Source organism: Oryctolagus cuniculus, chromosome X (genome assembly GCF_051225735.1).
Source record: "Oryctolagus cuniculus isolate XC-2025 breed Fujian yellow rabbit chromosome X, ASM5122573v1, whole genome shotgun sequence".
Taxonomy (NCBI): Eukaryota; Metazoa; Chordata; class Mammalia; order Lagomorpha; family Leporidae; genus Oryctolagus; species Oryctolagus cuniculus.
Genome location: NC_142888.1, coordinates 1,655,806 through 1,674,838, shown reverse-complemented (window position 1 = coordinate 1,674,838; position 19,033 = coordinate 1,655,806). Strand labels below are relative to the sequence as shown.

Here is a 19,033-nt window from a genome sequence, read left to right as displayed (position 1 = left end):
TCTACTGAGACTTGTTTAGAATGCCTTGAGTTTTTATTTTCTTTCTTTTCAGAAGCTGTATATTGTTCTTAACTCATTTAAAAATGCTCTTTTAATCCTCAAAGGACTTGCTATGCCTCAAGCTTGTTCATTAACAACTTTGGCTTTCTTAGGTCAAGCATAACCCAGTCTCGTGCTAAAATCCTAATATGTAGGAGAATATGAGTCTCCTACGTTATTCCTTCTTTTAGTAATAAGATCCTATTAACAAATAACCTACACTGCAGTTTAACAGTATTGAACTTAAAAATTTGAGGATTGATTGCAATTTCCCATAAATGATGGGAACTTTTCTGTTCTGTTTCTCTAACTTCTGTGATAACCTGGAGTTGTTTTCTTGGGGGTGGGGCATATTCCACAACCCTAGAAACCTTTTTAAAAACAATTCTGTGCTTTAGAAGTCAAGATGATAGTTCCCTTAGGAATGAGAGGTTGTAACAAGGACAGGGTAGGAGAGGACTTCAGGAGTCAGTCGTGCTGTGTTTTTTAATCTGGGCACTGATGTATAGATAGGTTCACTTTGAAAACAAGTTGAGGGGCCGGCATTGTGGCATAGGAGATTAAGCTTCTGCCTGCAGCACTGGCATCCCGTATGGGCACCAGTTGGAGACCTTATTGTTTCGCCTCTGATCCAGCCACCTGCTAATGCAGGTGGGAAAGCAGCCGGTGAAGAAGCTCCAGGTTCCTGGCTTTGGCCTGGCCCAGTCCCAGCCATTGCAACTATTTGGGGGGTGAACCAGCAAATGAAGATTCTCTCTCTCTCTCTCCCTCTCTCTCTCCCTCACTCTCTCCCTCTCTCTCTCTCCCTCTCTCTCCCTCCCTCTCTCTCCCTCTCTCTCCCTCTCTCTCCCTCCCTCTCCCTCCCTCTCTCTCCCTCTCTCCCTCCCTCTCTCTCCCTCCCTCTCTCTCCCTCTCCCTCTCTCTCCCTCCCTCTCTCTCCCTCTCCCTCTCTCTCCCTCCCTCCCTTCCCCCCCTTCCCCCCTCTGTCTCTCCCTCTCTCCCCTTCTCCCCTTCTCCTCTTTCTTCTCCTCCTCCTCTCTCTAATTCTGTCTTTCAAATAAATAAAAATCTTTTTAAAAAAGAACAAATTGAGCCTTTGTGACTTGAGGTTTTCCCCTTTGTGTGTATTACACTTAAATAGCGTATTCCAAAACATGGACCTCATGTTAACAGTGTCTTCAATAAGTCCTTCAGTTAGAAGGTTTACTTTCTTCTCTATTTACTTGTACTTTGAATTAATCAACTTCAGAAAAGTCCAGGTCAACTGTGTTTTCAGATGTTCATAGGAAGGTGCTTAAAAGGAAGAACAAAATCAAAGACCATTTCTAGGTAGTATGATTGAGTGATTGTTTTTGCTCTTTTGCTTGACTATGCTTTTCAAAATTTTTCTTGCACATTTATTACATTTGCAGCCTAGGAAAAAAGAATCTATACTGTTGTGAAAGAAGAAATAAGCATGCTTATAGCATGGATTATTTCATGATAGGTTACAAAAATATATTTAGAAAACTTGATTACAAGTTAACTTTTTTTCCACATTTGTTTTTTGTTACAGATATGCAAGTCTGTATTTTTGCTGTGCCATTGAGGATCAGGACAATGAACTAATTACCCTGGAAATAATTCATCGTTATGTGGAATTACTTGACAAGTATTTTGGAAGTGTGAGTATATTTTATTTCAGGAAATTTAATGCCATAGTTCTTTTTTTAATTTTTAATCTTTTCTTTTTTAAAAAAAAGATTTATTTATGTATGTGAAAGGCAGAGTTACAAAGAGGCAGAGAGAAAGAGAGATCTTCCGTCTGCTGGTTCACTCCCCAAATGGCTGCAATGGCTGGAGCCGGGCTGATCCGAAGTCAGGAACAGGAGCTTCTTCTGGGTTCCCCACGTGAGTGCACTGGCCCAAGGACTTGGGCTGTCTTCTGCTGCTTTCCCAGGCACACTAGCAGGGAGCTGAATTGGAAGTGGAGCTGAATCGGAACTAGGGCCCATGTGGGATGCTGGTGCTGCAGATGGTTTATCCCACTATGCCACAGTGCCAGCCCCTTAACCTTTTCTTTACAAGGTTTATTATTTGGTTGTCTTGGGCATTCTAAATGTATAATAAGGCAGGAATGATTCTATTTCTTGTCAGTGGGCCTAGTTGTTAACTTCTAAAATTACTGGTCCTACAGACTTATTTTATTATGATGAAAAGTTTATAAAGTTGAAAATAGTAAAATAGAAAGGAGTCCAACTGCAAACATTAACATTCTGGAAGTACTCAGTATAGACTTTAGATTTGGTTAGCAGTTCAGATCACATTATCTAGGAATTAAAACCAGTCTTTATGAGTTGAAAGTTGTTGGTACCACATTGGGAACCTGCAGACCAGGTCTTATGTAGCATAGAGGCATTGTGCTTTCAAATACTTGAGATCTGAAAATTCAGCTTATCTTAAATCAGTGATATTAATATGACTGCCATTTTTTAGAAAGAATTAAAATTGATGCAGTGTTGTCAGATTTTCTTCACTGCCTGATGATATTGATTAAGAATCTGGCTTTGGGGCCAGTGTCGTAGTGTAATGGGTTAAGCTGATGCTGCCTGTGAAGCTGACATCCCATTTGGGCACTGGTTCATATCCTGGCTGCTTCACTTATGATCCAGCTCCCTGCCAGTGTGCAGGGAAAGCAGCAGAGGATGGCCCAAGTGATTGGGCCATTGTACCCATGTGGAAGACCTGGAAGAAGCTCCTGTCTTTGACTCTGCCTAGCCCCAACCGTTGCTGCCATTATGGGGAGTGAACCAACAGATGGAAGATCTCTTTCTCTCTGTCACATCTCCCTCTCTGTAGCTCTGCCTTTCAAATAAACAGTAAGTTTTTTTTTAAAAGAATAGAAAGTCTAGCTTTCCTAATTTTTGACAGTGGGTCTTTGTGGGTTTTTTTGTTTGCTTGCTTGCTTTTCAGGTGTGTGAACTTGATATCATCTTTAATTTTGAGAAGGCTTACTTTATTTTGGATGAGTTTCTTTTGGGAGGAGAAGTTCAAGAAACATCCAAGAAAAATGTCCTTAAAGCAATTGAGCAGGCCGATCTACTGCAGGAGGTACGCTACTCCTTCTCTTGACTAAATGCTTGCATGTTTTGCTTCTGCTAGGGAAGTCTCAGTCATCATTGTTAAGTTTCAGAAATCACTCTGAAACATGCTTGGCATGTAGTGTCCTTGTGTGGTTTATTGCTTGGAATATGTGTCAGTCACATCAATTCAGTCATCTGTGGATGGATAGTTCACTTTGGAGATGGTCTATTGGTCAGACCTCTTCTTTATGGCCCATTTTGGACCCCAAAACACTAGAGTCTAATTTTGGAAGACAGACTACTTTAAGAAGGGGAAGGATTGGCCAAAATTAACAGTAAGTTAAGAACTCTCCATCCATTGTTTTGAATTACTTAAGACAATCCCCTTTTTCATTAGTGTGTATAATTAAGAGTTGACTGTGAGATTATGTTGTTCTTATTCCAAATTGGTTCATTTTTTCACCTCATGTCCATTAGGTACAAATGTAGCCAAGCAATTGTTTCTAATTATACTTTTTGTAGAACCTTCTAGTTTTGTGTTAGCCAAACTGACCAAAAGTATTTCTATTTCTTTTGCTCTTCTTAAAAAACAAGCCATGTTCTGTCAAAACTACCCCATTCTTGTCATACCTCTGTATCCCCAGAACTATAATAACCCCTTTCCCTTTCTATTTACCACAGTCATCCTGGGCTAATTGTATATTTGATGCTTATGTATCATCTATTTGTGAAGTTTAAAATTTCATAGATTAAGTCTGCCTTTCTCTAAAAACAATGTCACCATAATTTAAGCACTAAACTGAATTACGTTTTAGAGCTAATTGTGGTTTTGATCTTACAGAAATTTTATAGCATGAGGAGTTAGTAAACAGGAAAAAAATACAGTGTTTTCATTAGATAGTTAAGAGTGTGTGTATATTAAAGATCTTGAATGCCTTTGACATGGCTCATTTTCCAGAAACACTGAAGACATGGTTTTGTATTTCCAGTTTAACTCCCTCTTTTTTATTACATATTTATCAGTTTATTCTTGTCTTTTAAATTTTAAAGGAGACTTTTAAGTGCAATTTTTTTAGCATTTCTGTTTAACAGAAATGTCAGATGTTAGGGGGAACAAAATAGGAGAGAAGAGTGATTCTCTGTCTCAGTTCTAACATTAATTTTCTGCCTCTGTGAGGAGGAGGGAGCTACTTGGGAATCTCCCTGCCTCAGTCATCAACAGCAGCAGTTTTGTGGGAGTTGCTCAGAGTTGAGATGATATTGGGAATGTACAGCTACTAATGCGAGCAAACACATTGTGCATTTAATGGTCTTGTATTTACCAAATAGAATAGTTAATGTGCCTGCAAAAGTGGGGTATTTTATTGGCAGCTCTGGTACTATTTGCTATTCAATAGTGAAGTGAGCACAAGCTCTTTTCCTTGTGTGTAGTTTGCCATGGTGGTTTATTAATCACAAACCACGTCATTTTGGGGATTTTTGTTTTTACATCAGGTGTGCTGACTACAAGTTCACATTCTGTTGTAAAATTGTTCTTAAAGTTAGCACATCCTTATTTTGCTCTTCACTAATCAAATTTAAAAAAAAATAGGTCAAAACCAGGATTAGGAATTGGAGGTCTTATTTGGATCTTCCTTTGATCACTTTTATATTTCATTATTAAGGAACTATGTTCTATCAGAACCTGATATTTTCTCCAAGTTTTTTATTATTTACTATATTTTCCTTAAAACATTTTTAAGGTTATTCAAGTTCAGCCTTGAATTTTAATGTTTGCCCTGGAAAGTAATATTTAGGGCATGAATATCTACTTGCGCCTCGATTATTGTTTAAATGCTACTGGTAAATTGTAATAAACTTAATATGACAATGGTGCTGTGTTCCCTTATAGAGTATATTGAGTATTTAATGTATTAGAAGGTAAAAAAAACATCATTACAGTTCCATATTTATTTGTGTGTGTGTAGGATGATGATGGTCCCTTTTGAAATTTCCCTTATCCATTCTCATCCTTTTTGAAAAACAGACAATTTATTATAGTTCCTTGTCTTTAAAAGAGAACTTTGGTCCCATTTCTTGTCTTTGACTACTTTTACATTGTTTTGTACAGAAATGAAACTTGAATAGTACACTAAGACATTTTCTATGTAGCTGTGTGGGTAGACCTTTTTTCCTAGCCAATCAGGTCTTGAAACTGTAGGAGGTGAATTTAGAGTGAGTTAGAATACACTGCAGGTTAAGGCATTCAGGAAGCTAAGCTCAAGGCTTGGCTTCAGATTATTCTGCACCCTTCATCAACAGACTTTCAGAAGAAATGCAGGAATGACATCAAATTCTCCTTTCCTAAAACAGATTCACTTATATGTTGAGACATGATATAGGTTTACATCTCTGGAAAGGTATTTGAATATTATGTTCACAAAATAGAAAGTGGAGTAAGATGAGAAACAGCACTCCACAGACTGTTAAAAAGAAGTTCTTGTTCTGGAAGTCATGACAACAGAAAATAGCTATGATGATAGCTAATGCTAATTGAGTGCTTATATGTAAAGCTCAGCAGTTGCTTCAAGCATGCTGTGCTAATCCACAGAACAGTCTGTGGAAAGGTAAGAAATAGCCTTTTTAATCATTGAGGAAGCAGAGGCTCAGTGAGATTCCTTTGACTGGTCTAAGGCCAGCTGGTTAACAACTGGCAAAGCCAGGATTCCAAACCCAGATCTGCTAGATTCTAGGGCTCTATGAAACCTTAAGCACTGTGCTCTATTCACATATTGTCTTGGTATGTATATTATAAGTGTTGTTTTAGATACAAATTTCTGTCTTTCTCAGTCATATAGTAAGCAAACTCGTAATTCTCCTAGAAGTTTTTCTGTATTGAACAGATTTCTTAGACTTAGGGTTTGCATTGTCCAAATTATCAGTAGTTGGAATTTTTATGGGGTATGTAGATATAATGTCTTCAAGTCATTTCTTGTTAGATTTATCAAATGTCTGGATCTATAATAGTTTTTTTGGTCTTACAGTTTGGGATATGAGAAATTACTTTGCTTCCAAAATTGTAAATGTAGCTTTAAATTTGTAGAAGTTCTAATTAATTTTAGCTAATTTTTTATGTATCATGATTTTCTTATTTAGTGTCAGGTGTTTTACTTGAATTATTTCTAAACAGCAAAGATGACTTACAATGAACTTGTATCTGTTTGCTTAAAGATATATGCAAATCACAAAATAATTTTGATTTTAATTCTTTTTTAATTAGTGAAACACATTTTTATCATTAAGAACATTTATCTTCTTCAGAAAAATTTCTTGAAATTTTCCCTTTTACCCATTTTGCATAAATGCTACATAATCTAGGTAGTCCTTCATTATGTAGACAAACAAGGAACACAATCAGTAGAAAAAGTTGATTTTCTGCTAGCATATTACTACTAGTAATAAGAATATAGTATAAATGTATATTGAGTAATAATTGCTAAAAATCAGCATTCTAATAATAGATATCTTTTTGTTTGCTTAATTACATGATAAATAAGGGATCAGTTTTGACGTTTGTAGACCAAATTCTGTGTTTATTCCTTCTGGCATTTGGTTGGATAAATACATAATTAAATTTGGGGGTAATGCCCAAAAGTTGGCCCATTATCCAATTTTTAATGTTTGGCTGTTGGAATTTAAAACATGTCTTCCTAACATGCCACTGGTACTAAAGTTGTTTCTTAAATTATTGAAGTACAGTATGCTGAGATTATTATATTGACATTCTTTACAATACTTGAAATATCCTCTCCCCCACTCCCATCTATTTTGAGCTAGATTTGAGGTAGGGGGGTAGAGTGGAGAACAGTGGTGCAATTAATTTATTTTATAAACACATACATGTATAATGACAAAAGAAATAATAGAGTGCAATTTTTTTCTGTAAAGTCGGGCACTTACCAGCTTTTCTCTGCTCCTTAATTTTATAGAGCCAGAATGAAGAATGGGGAGGTTTGTCTGAGGATATCTTATGATAAAGAGCAGTCTAAGGCTTTAGTCCCTTTGACCCCCAACTTATTTATTGGTAACTACTAAATTTACCATTTCTGTGGCATGGATAAAATGGGGTGCTATGCAAAAACTGTTGCACGTGAAATGATTTCCAGCCCTTGCTTGATCCATAAAGATCAAATAGTAAAATATTGGACATTGGGCTTTAACCCTCAGCAGTAGATGCATGATGGTGTTGATCAGTGCTTTGAGATGCGTCAACCTTTCTTTTTTATACTAACAGCATCATTTTGAAATTTGTGGTGAGTTTTTCTTTTGAGCTTTGTTTGCTGTTGGTATTGTTTCTCACTAAAGTAATATGTGAAATGAAAAATAAGTGAGGTACCAAAAGCAAGCATTACACTTGTGAATTTGCTTCTACTTCAAGATGATCCACTTTATGAATAAACTTACTGGATTTGCCATTGTTTATCTGCCTCATCTAGAAAGTGGTGCTCTATGGAGAATTACTGCTGCTAAAATTGATTTGTTTTAGTGCTGGGAGCTGCATGATTCATGCTAGTACTATGCTATATCTTTGTGAAAGTGATAATTAATAAATCTGTGAGGCTGCATAAAAACGGACAGGTAAGAATCTTAGGAGAAAAAGTTACCTCTTTTAAAACTGAAGCTTTTGCAACTTAAAATTATTTTAAGTAAATAAGGGCTTCTTGAAGTATTTAATAATAATATACCATGTAATACGAAGTTTGGGTTTCTTTTAAAGTTAAATCTTTCTAATTAAAAATCTAGGGCATGCTAGTCAAATTTTAGAATCTGTTAAGTCGTTTTAAAAGAATTAGATGCTCAAATATGTATGATAGTCATTTAACATAAAAAATTGTTTTGCTATAAATTTTGCTTTACCAGGAAAAACTCTTGTAATTCTGTTGTCGTTACCATTGTTTCTGTTAAAATCTTTAAGCCTAAACCTTTTTCTTTTAAATTAGATTAAAAGATAATAAGGCTGTAGTCTTTCATGTTAGCATATTTTCATTTTTTATAGGTAAACCTAATTGGGGTCAGTGAAAACATATTCTGGATAAATGAGGTCTGGTTGCACTAATGCTTGAAATGGAAAATACAGAAAGACAAATACAAAAAATACAGAGGGTTAAACAAATCTTGCCTTTTAAGAAACAATTTGGCCAGTGTCCTTGGTTGCTGATTTTCCAGTTGTAATCATTTTTCTGTATTGTGTTTTTTAGCTCTTTTTCGTTGTCTGTTCTTTTAGAATTTTGAGAATTTTTCCCCTTGTTTCATTTCTAACTCATTTTAAGACAGCTCTTGGTACTCTGGGCTATTTGTAGTGATGAAAAGTTGCAATAACTGAAAATATCCAGTTAATGTATATAAATCTGGTCTTCAAAAGTTTTTGACTAGAACCCACAGTAACTTTTTTAATATCACAGTAGTATATTAACAGAAACTAGAAAAAATGTTTTGAATGATATTCTCATTTTTGGTTTTTGCAATGTTACATATTCTATTCTGTTTTACTTTTTAAAACTCCTGATTTTGACTTACTAAATGGCTTTTTTGAGCCCTAGTGTTGGGGCCTGCAAAGAGCATAATCAAGATATTGGTGGCAATAAAAAATTTCCTGTTATAGAAAAATTAGCAAATTTAGGCAAGTACACTAGAATATCTTAACTACCAACCAGAGCCAGCTGGATTAACTCACTGGTTCTCAATGGGTGGGTGTAGGGCACCTGTGCCCTCTGGGGACATTGGGCAATGTCTGGACACATTTTTTGGTTGTCGCAGTTGGGGTTACAGTGCTATTGCCAGCTAGTAGGTAAAGACCAGAGGGGGCCGCTAAATGTCCTACAGTACACAGGACAGCATTCCCCTCCCAAAACAAGGAATTATCCAGCCCCAAATGTCAGTTGTGCTCACGTAGAGAAACCCTAGTTTAATTTAACCATATGGAATAAAAATTTCTTAATGAATAACAGATTGCTACATCTTTTCAATATATATGTAGTCCATAGTATAAATAACTGGCTGAAAATTAATGAAAAATGCAAAAAGAGGAGGGAGAAAATCCCTAAAAGTTGTGAAAGGAGAACAGATATGCTTAATAGCACATAAATGGCTTTAAAAATCACCTCTGCGACTCACCAGAATTACCTTTACTTGATAACCAGTGACTGAGGAGATAATATTTAGTTGACTTTAAAACCTCACCCATAGCCAAGCTTGTAGGATGTCACTATATAATTTAATTTCTTCAACAACAACCAAATATGTTAACTTCTATTAAGTAATTGAATTTTTATGTGGAAACAAGAGCATGTCTAACCTACAGGCACGCACAACACTTTTGATTTTCCTATTTTCCCATCCCTCTTAGGAATTTGATAATTTCTTAATGGAGGAATAGTTTAAATGACCAGAATTTGTAGGCTTTCATTGTATATGTAGACTTTCTTGTTGTTGCTGTTTTACACCCTACAAAACATTTACTTAGTGAAGATATTTAGAGTTTGGTGTTTGAAATGTGATTCCAAGGAATCCTTTATATTTAGAAAATCCTAACTTAGGGTGTTTCAAGGAAAGTACAATACAGTTATGGTAGAATATGCATAACATATTTCTCTACAGTTTAATATTGTATTTGCTAAGTTATTCTGCTTTTTTATTTAAAAACTACAACTAACTGCCAAAGTAATTCGTCCTTAGTGTTTTAGAACAGTGTCTATCAGATGTAATAAAATTACCCTATCATTTTTTTTTTGACAGGCAGAGTGGATAGTGAGAGAGAGAGAGAGACAGAGAGAAAGGTCTTCCTTTGCCATTGGTTCACCCTCCAATGGCCGCCGCGGCCGGCGCGCGCTGATCTGATGGCAGGAGCCAGGTGCTTCTCCTGGTCTCCCATGGGGTGCAGGGCCCTAGCACTTGGGCCATCCTCTACTGCACTCCCGGGCCACAGCAGAGAGCTGGCCTGGAAGAGGGGCAACTGGGACAGAATCCGGTGCCCCGACCGGGACTAGAACCCCGTGTGCTGGCGCCGCAAGGCGGAGGATTAGCCTAGTGAGCCGCGGCGCCGGCCTACCCTGTCATTTTAAAGACAAATTTATAAGAGAAATATAATAGTAATATATCAGCAGCACAATATAAGAAGATGGCAGAAGACATGTATAAGTAATTCACAGATGGGAAAAAATAGTCCATTTTTAAGGGAATACCAATTAAAATATCAACCAGACCTTTTTTTTTTTCTTCAGTCATAAAAGATGAGAGCCACTCTGTTGCTACTTTAGAGCACTTAAAGTTGTATTTCGTTTTGGATAATTAGTTAGACAATGTTCATTCACAATTAAATGTTATACTATACCTTTTAACCCATCAATTACACTTCAAGGTTCAAGGAATTGTATCCAACAGAAGTGTACAAATGCATCAAGAAACATGCTCAGTATAATATTAAGCCATTAATTCCATCAACAGCAAGTAGATTAAGAAAATTATGATACAACCACACATGAAATCTGTGTAGCTGTAAAAGAAATTATGTGGATTTCTGTGTAGTGATATGGAAGTATTCTCAAAGTGTATCAAGTGAGGAAAGATCTAGGGGCAGGATATTAACAACTTAAGTATTACCTCTGAAAAAGTTGGAAGTTTTTCCCTTTTTTAACAGTGTGAAATAAGTATGTATTTAGTATTACAAATTTTTTGAAATGGAAAAATGCTGCTATGTGAATGAAAGTGTACATTGTTTTGTCCAGATGGTAAATCTAGAGTAAGGTTTACAAAAATAAAAGTTTCAGTACACGGAATAAAGGACTTATCTGCTCTTGACCATTTTAGACACTAACCATCTGGAGTAACCACATAGCTCTTGCCACACATCACTAACTTGATGTAAAAAAAAAATTACTTGTTAACTTCCAAAATGCTTGTGAAATAAGACTGACACCATGAGCACTGTCATCTAAAAAGGTGCTTTCATTTCTTCTCCCTTTTTAAAATCCATTGCTCAAACTAGATCTTAGTTAGATTGGATACTCTCCAGCACTTTTGGGCTTTACCACAAGGAATAGGGTTCCAGAGCTGAGCGTAAAGACTGCTTTCTTTGCCACAGAATTTAATTAGGAACAATGAAAAGGCCCGTCGTATTCTTGAACATGAAGGAAATTGGATGCTACTTTAGAGTGCAAGGAATAACTCAGGAAGCTCCTTTACAAGAAAAACTACAGTAGGGCAATAACTTCAAATTAAACTTATTTATATTTGCTTCTCATTAAATGTAAATTATTTTTATCTTTTACCACATTGGGTAGTAGAAAGAGAAATCGAGAGACTAAACCATCAGCCTTGCATATCCAGCTACTAGTTTACCCAGTACTTCTCATCCCAACAAGACTTAAACCTGCAGATAATTGCTAGCTTACCAATGTTCGTTATAGCTTCCCAGTTGGTTTTACTTCTGCGTCATATGCCTAGAATGGGGAATATCTAGGAAATTACAGTAATGTGGTTTATCTGTCCTTAGGAAGGCAGGCGGTTTCCAGAACAGCTGTAACTTGATTTCTCTGCTGTGTTTAGTTGTCATTTTGTCCTTTTTGTAGGGGCTTGAAAACAAAATTACTCTTAGTGCATAGGAATGTTGAAGATGTAGTCTTCATCTAATGGAGAGAATGATGACAAACAGGAATAAAATAAAGGGAAAAGTATTCTCTGGTAGCAGGGAGAAGGGGATTGAGATCAAAAGCACTGGTTGTGGGCAAGAAGACTCTTCTTGTTTATGAGGTGATAACAGATGTTTTTTTCTTCATGAATTAAATTTGTGAAATTGAGCAAGTTGTCATTGCCATGGCCTTGAGAAACACACCGTCTAGGGGGAGAACCATTGGGGACTGGGGAGGAGAGGTTGGATTACATGTGGATAGTGTGGAGGGTTGTCAGTAGACTTAGTGGTCTACAAATTAGTGATGGACAAAAGGATTGCCAGGGTTGAAAGTAATACACCTGTGATATCTTTATTCAAAAAAAAAAAAAAATGGGTGGGGAGTCTCTAAAGAATCTGTACTGAGGGCAATTTGTGGCTTATGTTTGGGAAATAGAACTACCTTAAAAAACATTTTTCTCACTACCATTCTGGTCTTTATTCCCACTTAATTGAAATCACTGGCATTTTAGTGTATTAAACTCATAGTTTGCTGAATAGTAAATATGACTAATTCCAACAGGTGGAAGATATTAGGCCAATTGCTACATAGGGTCCCTTGTGTGCTATGACAGACTTTCCTGTCACCTGCCCTAATTCTTAAGTAATTGTTCTGTGACACACATGATGTACTGGTAGTGCGACACCCAGAATACTGGAGTTTATATTGTATCCACTATAATATTTTCTTTGTATATGAGAAAAAAATGTCCATTAATTATCGGCTTATCTGTAACATTAAGCTAAAAATCAAATGTTAAGGGATGATTGGGACATTTATTTTTATAGAACTTCTACAGACTCTAGCAGTCTTAACTATGATATTATTTTAAACATGTTACAGCAGTTTAAAAATGACAAAGAAAACATTGAGGGGCAGGAGTTGTGGCACAGCAGGTTAAGTCACCACTTGGGATGCCCACATCCTATTTCAGAGTGCCTGAGAGTCTTACCTCTGCTTCTAGTCCAACTTCTTGCTGATGCTCCTGGGAAGCAGTAGATTATAGCCCCAGTCCCTGGATTCCTGCCAACCACGCAGGAGACCTGGATGGAGTTCCTATCTCTTGGATTTGGCCTGACCCAGTCCTGGCTGTTATAGCCATTTGAGGAGTGAACCAGCAGTTGAAAGATGGATCTTCCTCTCCCTCTCCCTCTCCCTCTCCCACTCTTTCTCCCTCTCCCTCTCCCCCTCCCCCCTTTCTCCTTCCCTTCCTCTGCCTCCTTCTCCCTCACCCCCCTTTGTCTCCTCCCTCTCTCCCTCTTCTCCCTCTCTCCCCCTCTCCCTCCCTTTCTCCTCCTCTACCTACCCCTTTCTCTCTCTCTCTCACCCTGTCTTTGAAAAGAAAAGCACATTTAGTTTTTGGGTATTTTAGGGTTTCTTTTCTTTCTTTCTTTCTTTTTTTTTTTTTTTGACAGGCAGAGTTAGACAGTGAGAGAGAGACAGAGAGAAAGGTCTTCCTTCCATTGGTTCACCCCTCAAATGAGACCACGGCTGGTGTGCTGCGCCCATCCAAAGCCAGGAGCCAGGTACTTCCTCCTGGTCTCCCATGCGGGTGCAAGTGCCCAAGCACTTGGGCCATCCTCCACTGCACTCCCTGGCCACAGCAGAGAGCTGGACTGGAAGAGGAACAACCGGGACAGAATCCGGCACCCCAACCGGAACTAGAACCTGGTGTGCCAGCGCCGCAGGCAGAGGATTAGCCAAGTGAGCCGTGGCGCCAGCTGGGTTTCTTTTCTTGAAGGATATTTTATCAATGAGGAGGGTTCTCTCCCTGTGAAGAGTGTTCTTCACAATTAATGGAAGCTAATTTCTTGTTTAAGTACAGTAAAATGGATCATCAGCTATAAGAAACAGTTTGGCTTATTATCATCAAGCCTTTCCATTCCTAAAAGGTAGTAAAAGATCTGTCATAACCATTGAGTGGTGGAAACGTATTGGGTGGTCACCTTTGAGAACTGTTCCTGTAGAATTACTTGTTCTCCTTCACAGTAAGTGCTCTTTGTGGAGGAATGGCTACATACTGAGCCCTATTTATGAAACCACCTTTCTCTTTTCTTGAAGGACCTAAGATATCTATGGTTGGTTTTTACATGGTGTTATATAAAATTAAGAGAGAAAACAAAAACATTCAAAACTGTAAAGACTCATAGAACTGGTATTATTTAGGTGAAAGATTATATGAAAGACTTAAACTTTTCTTGTTCTCTCTCCAGAAAACAGAGAATATGTATCACAGCAAGAGTTTCATTGGGTGTAAGAGAGCGTACTAGAATACGTGCTGGAGTACTGACATGCATCAAAATGTAGTAGGATATATGAATTCAGTTTGTACTTATAATTTTGTTAAGTTTGTTATTTATATTTTTAGCATTACTTGGCAAGTTTGATTACATCAAATTCCCAGGCATGGTCCTGATTATTTCATTAAGCATTTTTTAGGGAATTTTGCCCTGATAATGATCCATCATTGGAGTTTATAGTTTATTCTTTACACAGACTATTGAAATAGGTTCAGAGGTTCATTGACAGAAAAAGTATTCAGTAACTGCTATGAATAACAAAAGCTATTGGTACAGAAGTAGAATTTCCATATGAAAACAAAAACTTCTGTAAGAAGATGAAATGTGTAGGGTTTAATTTATTATTAATATTATTTAACTTGCTTCATTCTAATATAATCTAGTATGAGTTTGTGCAGGGGAAGTTCAGCTGTTTCTTTAAATGTTAGGAATTATCTGAGGATTAATATTTAACTGGCTTTTCTACTCAGATACTTTTGTATTTAATGGTTATATAAGTTTAGAGATAGATTACATATTTGGGGGGACATTTTACATGATTTTATAGCTTAATATTTTAAAGTTCCAACTTGAGTTAAAATGAAGATACCTTTAACCCAGTCAAATAAGTAGGCAGTTTTAAACATTTGGGAGTCACAAGCCTTTTGGTGGTGGTATAATCCCTTTAAGAGTCTGAAGGGTAATGAGCCCTCTCCCTTAGAAACCCATCTGTAGACACTCTAGGGTCAGTTTAAAACCTCATCTCAGGGTTTTTTTTTTCCTTGTTAGAATCATTTTGTTAAGACAAATTTGAAGGCACAGACATTTAACAAATCTGGAAAGTTTTAAAAAGTCTTTCTTGAGGATTTTCTTTCTTTTTCGTTTAATTAGATTGAGGGTTCTTTTAATAATGATATCCTTAGTCTCAAAGTTACAGTCTTCGGGTTTTTTGTTTGTTTGTTTGTTTATGCTTTTGTAGTGACAGTTAAAAACCTCCATCACTACTTAAAATACCAGATGACTGACAACTTTGCCACTTTTTCTCCAGAAAGATTTTCCTCTAGGATCTCTACTTCATGTAATAGCACTGGCGGAAGGGCGCATTCTAATTCAACTTGCAGTTAACCTCAGTAGTGACCAGATTATTGACACTGACAGTCTTTGCAGAGTATTATTAGTAAATACTTATAACGTGCTGCAGGATTTTATAGGGCTTAGGCCATCATTTTGTTTACCATTATATATATAGTAAAGTTATAAAAGATGAATCTGAACGTCTAGGTGTTGTTTAAAAGCCATAAACCAAAGAACAAAGCAAACAAAAACTTAAGTTTTAGTTAACTTTTCTTTACTGTGAACCAAATGTTCTGGAAATCTTTGCCTGTGTTAGTTTGTATACTGTGTGTAAGAATATATGCATTTCTTTTGTAGCCACGGCATGAATATTTTAATGTCCCTGTGTACTAAATGACTACTCATCGAATATGCAGAATTTCACAGAGGAAATAGAGAGCTGACGTACTTATGAAAGAAAATATCCTCAGCTTGGTGACTGGTTATCTTGCATAAAAATAATAGAAAGTTTCAGAAAAAGTACCTTCACAGATGTATTTTTTTCCTGTTCTCATTCCTAACTCATCTGTTTTATTTTCATTATATATGTAAACTTGATATAGCTTATTCCTGTCCACGATTGATTTAATTTCTCCTCAACAAAAATATGGCCTATAAATGCCTTGAGTAAGATTCCATCTTAAACACATACATGTTGTCATTAATGAATCATCTATTATTAATCTAAAGAAAACCTGGCAGTTGTTTACCAAAGAAAATACAGCTGAAGTGCCAGGTCATACTAAGCAGTGCTATGGTATATATTGTGAATTGGCCTCCCAATGTTGGTGGGGAGGGGGACAAAAAGAAATGCTATTTAGTGTGATTATCATAGAGTCTATATGAGCTAATGTGTTCTAATGTATCACATAAAAGTATATGTGGAAGTAATACAACAAAGTAAAGTTAATTTGGATTATTATATTTTATGGTTAAAACATTCAGTTTTTAAGAAATTTTATAGTGCCACATATATGTAATCACATTTGTGCTGTATAATATCACATTGTCCCTCTAAGATCTGTCAGAGAGCTATATCCAAAAAGTTGCTTCTGCAATATCTGTTGCTCAGTAGTAGCCCTTTGAAAGTATTAATACTGAGTTTATTCATGTAGTTAAAAATTTTAATATTCAGTTTTAAAACCTAAACATGTTTTACTAGTTATGGCTTCCTAATATTTTGAGTCTTCATTTCACTACTTAATGCTTTGTTAACTATGACCATATTTCTGAATATTAAAACTTTTACCATCACTATTGCATATGCTTTTAAATAAAACCTAGAGCATATTATAAAAGGAAAAGTACCAAATATTTCATTGTTTATATGAGTTAAGAAGTTGTCATTAAACAGTAAATTCAAAAGGTGCTTGGACTAGCTAACAACTGGAAGAAGACTTATGAAAATGTGTGTTGACCAAACTTAGTACTAGGCAGGCAGTATAGACCTATGGATCACTTATTTCCATTCTTACCATTCTCGCTGTAATGTACCACATTTGAAGCACCTGGTTGGGGCTATCAAATGAGAAATTTAGTCATATCCATTTGAAACATTGATCTTTCATTTCCATTTTTTTCTCCATCCCTCCCCTTGCCCTGCAATATGTTGTTCATCTGGTTTTAATGCTGCATGAATATGCATTGTCTCATACCTGTTTGCTTTGGATGCTGTGTGCTGAGCTGTAACAAAATGTTGCTGCTTTTGTTATCCGTATACAGCTGCTTGCTTTAAATTAGTAGATTCTGAAATAGCTTTTTCTTGCATGTCTAAAATAAAAGTATTGCATGTACTTCGCCTCATGTGAATGACTTTTCTTTTCCATCCCTTTTGATAAAATAACACATTTTGTATTTTCATTTTTCCAGGTAACCTTTTAAAATTGTGGTTAAAAAAAAAACATGTAACATAATTCACCATCTTAACCATTCTAAGTATACAGTCCATTAGTGTTGAGTAGATTCGCACAGTTGTACAACAGATCTCCTCAACTTCTTTGTCTTCCATAATAGAAATGTTGTGCCCATTAGTCAAACACTCTCCATCTCACCCTCACCCTAGACCCTGGTAACCACCCATTCTACTTTCTGTTTTTCTTAATTTGACTACTATACATAGTAGTTTCTCTAGGTAATTTTGAGCTAAAATTTCAGTGTGGACATGTGAAAGTTAAATTTTATGTTATAAAAATCTACTCACGGCCGGCGCCGTGGCTCAATAGGCTAATCCTCCACCTTGCGGCGCCGGCACACCGGGTTCTAGTCCCGGTCGGGGCGCCGGATTCTGTCCCGGTTGCCCCTCTTCCAGGCCAGCTCTCTGCTATGGCCAGGGAGTGCAGTGGAGGATGGCCCAGGTGCTTGGGCCCTGCACCCCATGGGAGACCAGGAAAAGCACCTGGATCCTGGCTCCTGCCATCGATCAGCGCGGTGCGCCGGCTGCAGCGGCGGCCATTGGAGGGTGAACCAACGGCAAAGGAAGACCTTTCTCTCTCTGTCTCTCTCTCTCACTGTCCACTCTGCCTGTCAAAAAAAAAAAAAAAATCTACTCACACAGTCTCAAACAAGTAAAATGTATAAACAAAACCAAGCCTTTTAGAAAGGGCAAATAATTTAAATAATGCATATTCGAAAAGCAACATGATTCTCTTCAGGAAACACTGTGTAAGACTGCAGGCAGTGAACAAATTAGGGAAATCTGACCAGTTCCAGGATGTAGTTGTGGGACATTTTTACATGCATAAACTGAGAATGTAAACTATAGGATCCAATGTAGGCAGCATTTCATTAATACACTAAAGGCTGTAGGACATTTTAAAGAATTTCTTAACATGAAAACATTAAGATTGCTTTCTTTAATATGTGAATCAGCTGTTCAGTGTATTTGATGGTTAAGGCTAAATATTATAAATGATTGTAAGTGAAAGAGATTGGCTTATATCACTCTTGGGAGTATTGTGTAAGTTCCAAAATTTTCATTTTATTTGAAAGAGAGACAGACATCTTCCATCTCCTGCTTCACTCCCCAGATGCCCAAAGCAGCCAGGTCTGTGCCAAGCTGAAGTCAGGAGCCCAGAATTTAATCTAGGTCTCCCCCCAAATATTTGTTATCATCTGCTGCCACCCAGGGTGCAGGATCCGAAGCAGAGAAACCAGGACTCACACAAGGCACCCCAAGCAGCAACTTAATGGGTGTACCCAGTGCCTGCCTCAAAACATTTAGCATGAAAACTTCGAGACATATAAATATAATAGGATAAAGAACTCTTACATACATACTGAGCTTCAACAGCCATCAACTTAAATCTTATTTCCTTAATCCCACCTCCCATTTTTGGCTCTGTTTTAGAGCAAGCCCTAAACATTCTGTACTCTCATCTTTAATACTTCAGTATGTATCCTTAACAGATAAGTACCATGCCCAACAAAATAACAGTAATTAATTGTAATATCTTGCGCCTGGCTCAGTTTTTCCAAATTACCTGAAAAATGCCTTTTTATGACTTATTTGTTAGAACCAGATTCCAAACAAGGTTTATATCATATCTGGTTGAAATGTCTTAGTCTTTTACAAGTTGTCTGCTTTCTGCCCCTCTCCCCCCTTTAAGCCAGGTGGTCATTTCTGCTCTAAAATTTCCTGTATTCTGTTTGGCTGATTGAATTATTGTGGCAGTATTTAACTTGTTCTTTTATCCCCTATCTATATTTAGATCTATAGCCTGATAAGATTTAAGGTTCAATGTCTGGGCTGCAAGAATACTTCATAGATAAGACTGCCTTTTAAAAATATATACCCTTTTTTACTAAAACTGATTTTTACCCATTTTTTCATTAGTTA

The 19,033-nt window shown here is 36.8% G+C and overlaps 1 protein-coding gene across 12 annotated transcripts in view; it reads left to right on the top strand.

Annotated features, from left to right (window-relative positions):
- The window catches only part of AP1S2 (adaptor related protein complex 1 subunit sigma 2), a 30,464-nt gene that overhangs the window by 8,763 nt on the left and 2,668 nt on the right, over window positions 1-19,033 (top strand). For 3 of the 12 annotated variants that reach the window (XM_089324833.1, XM_089324836.1, XM_089324835.1), the window contains 3 exons: window positions 1,595-1,703; window positions 2,992-3,129; window positions 7,070-7,164. In XM_089324833.1, the coding sequence (XP_089180959.1) occupies window positions 1,595-1,703; window positions 2,992-3,129; window positions 7,070-7,114 (292 nt within the window). In that variant the 3' untranslated portion in view covers window positions 7,115-7,164. The other 9 variants (XM_008272384.5, XM_089324832.1, XM_089324831.1 and 6 more) reach the window with 6 other exon arrangements.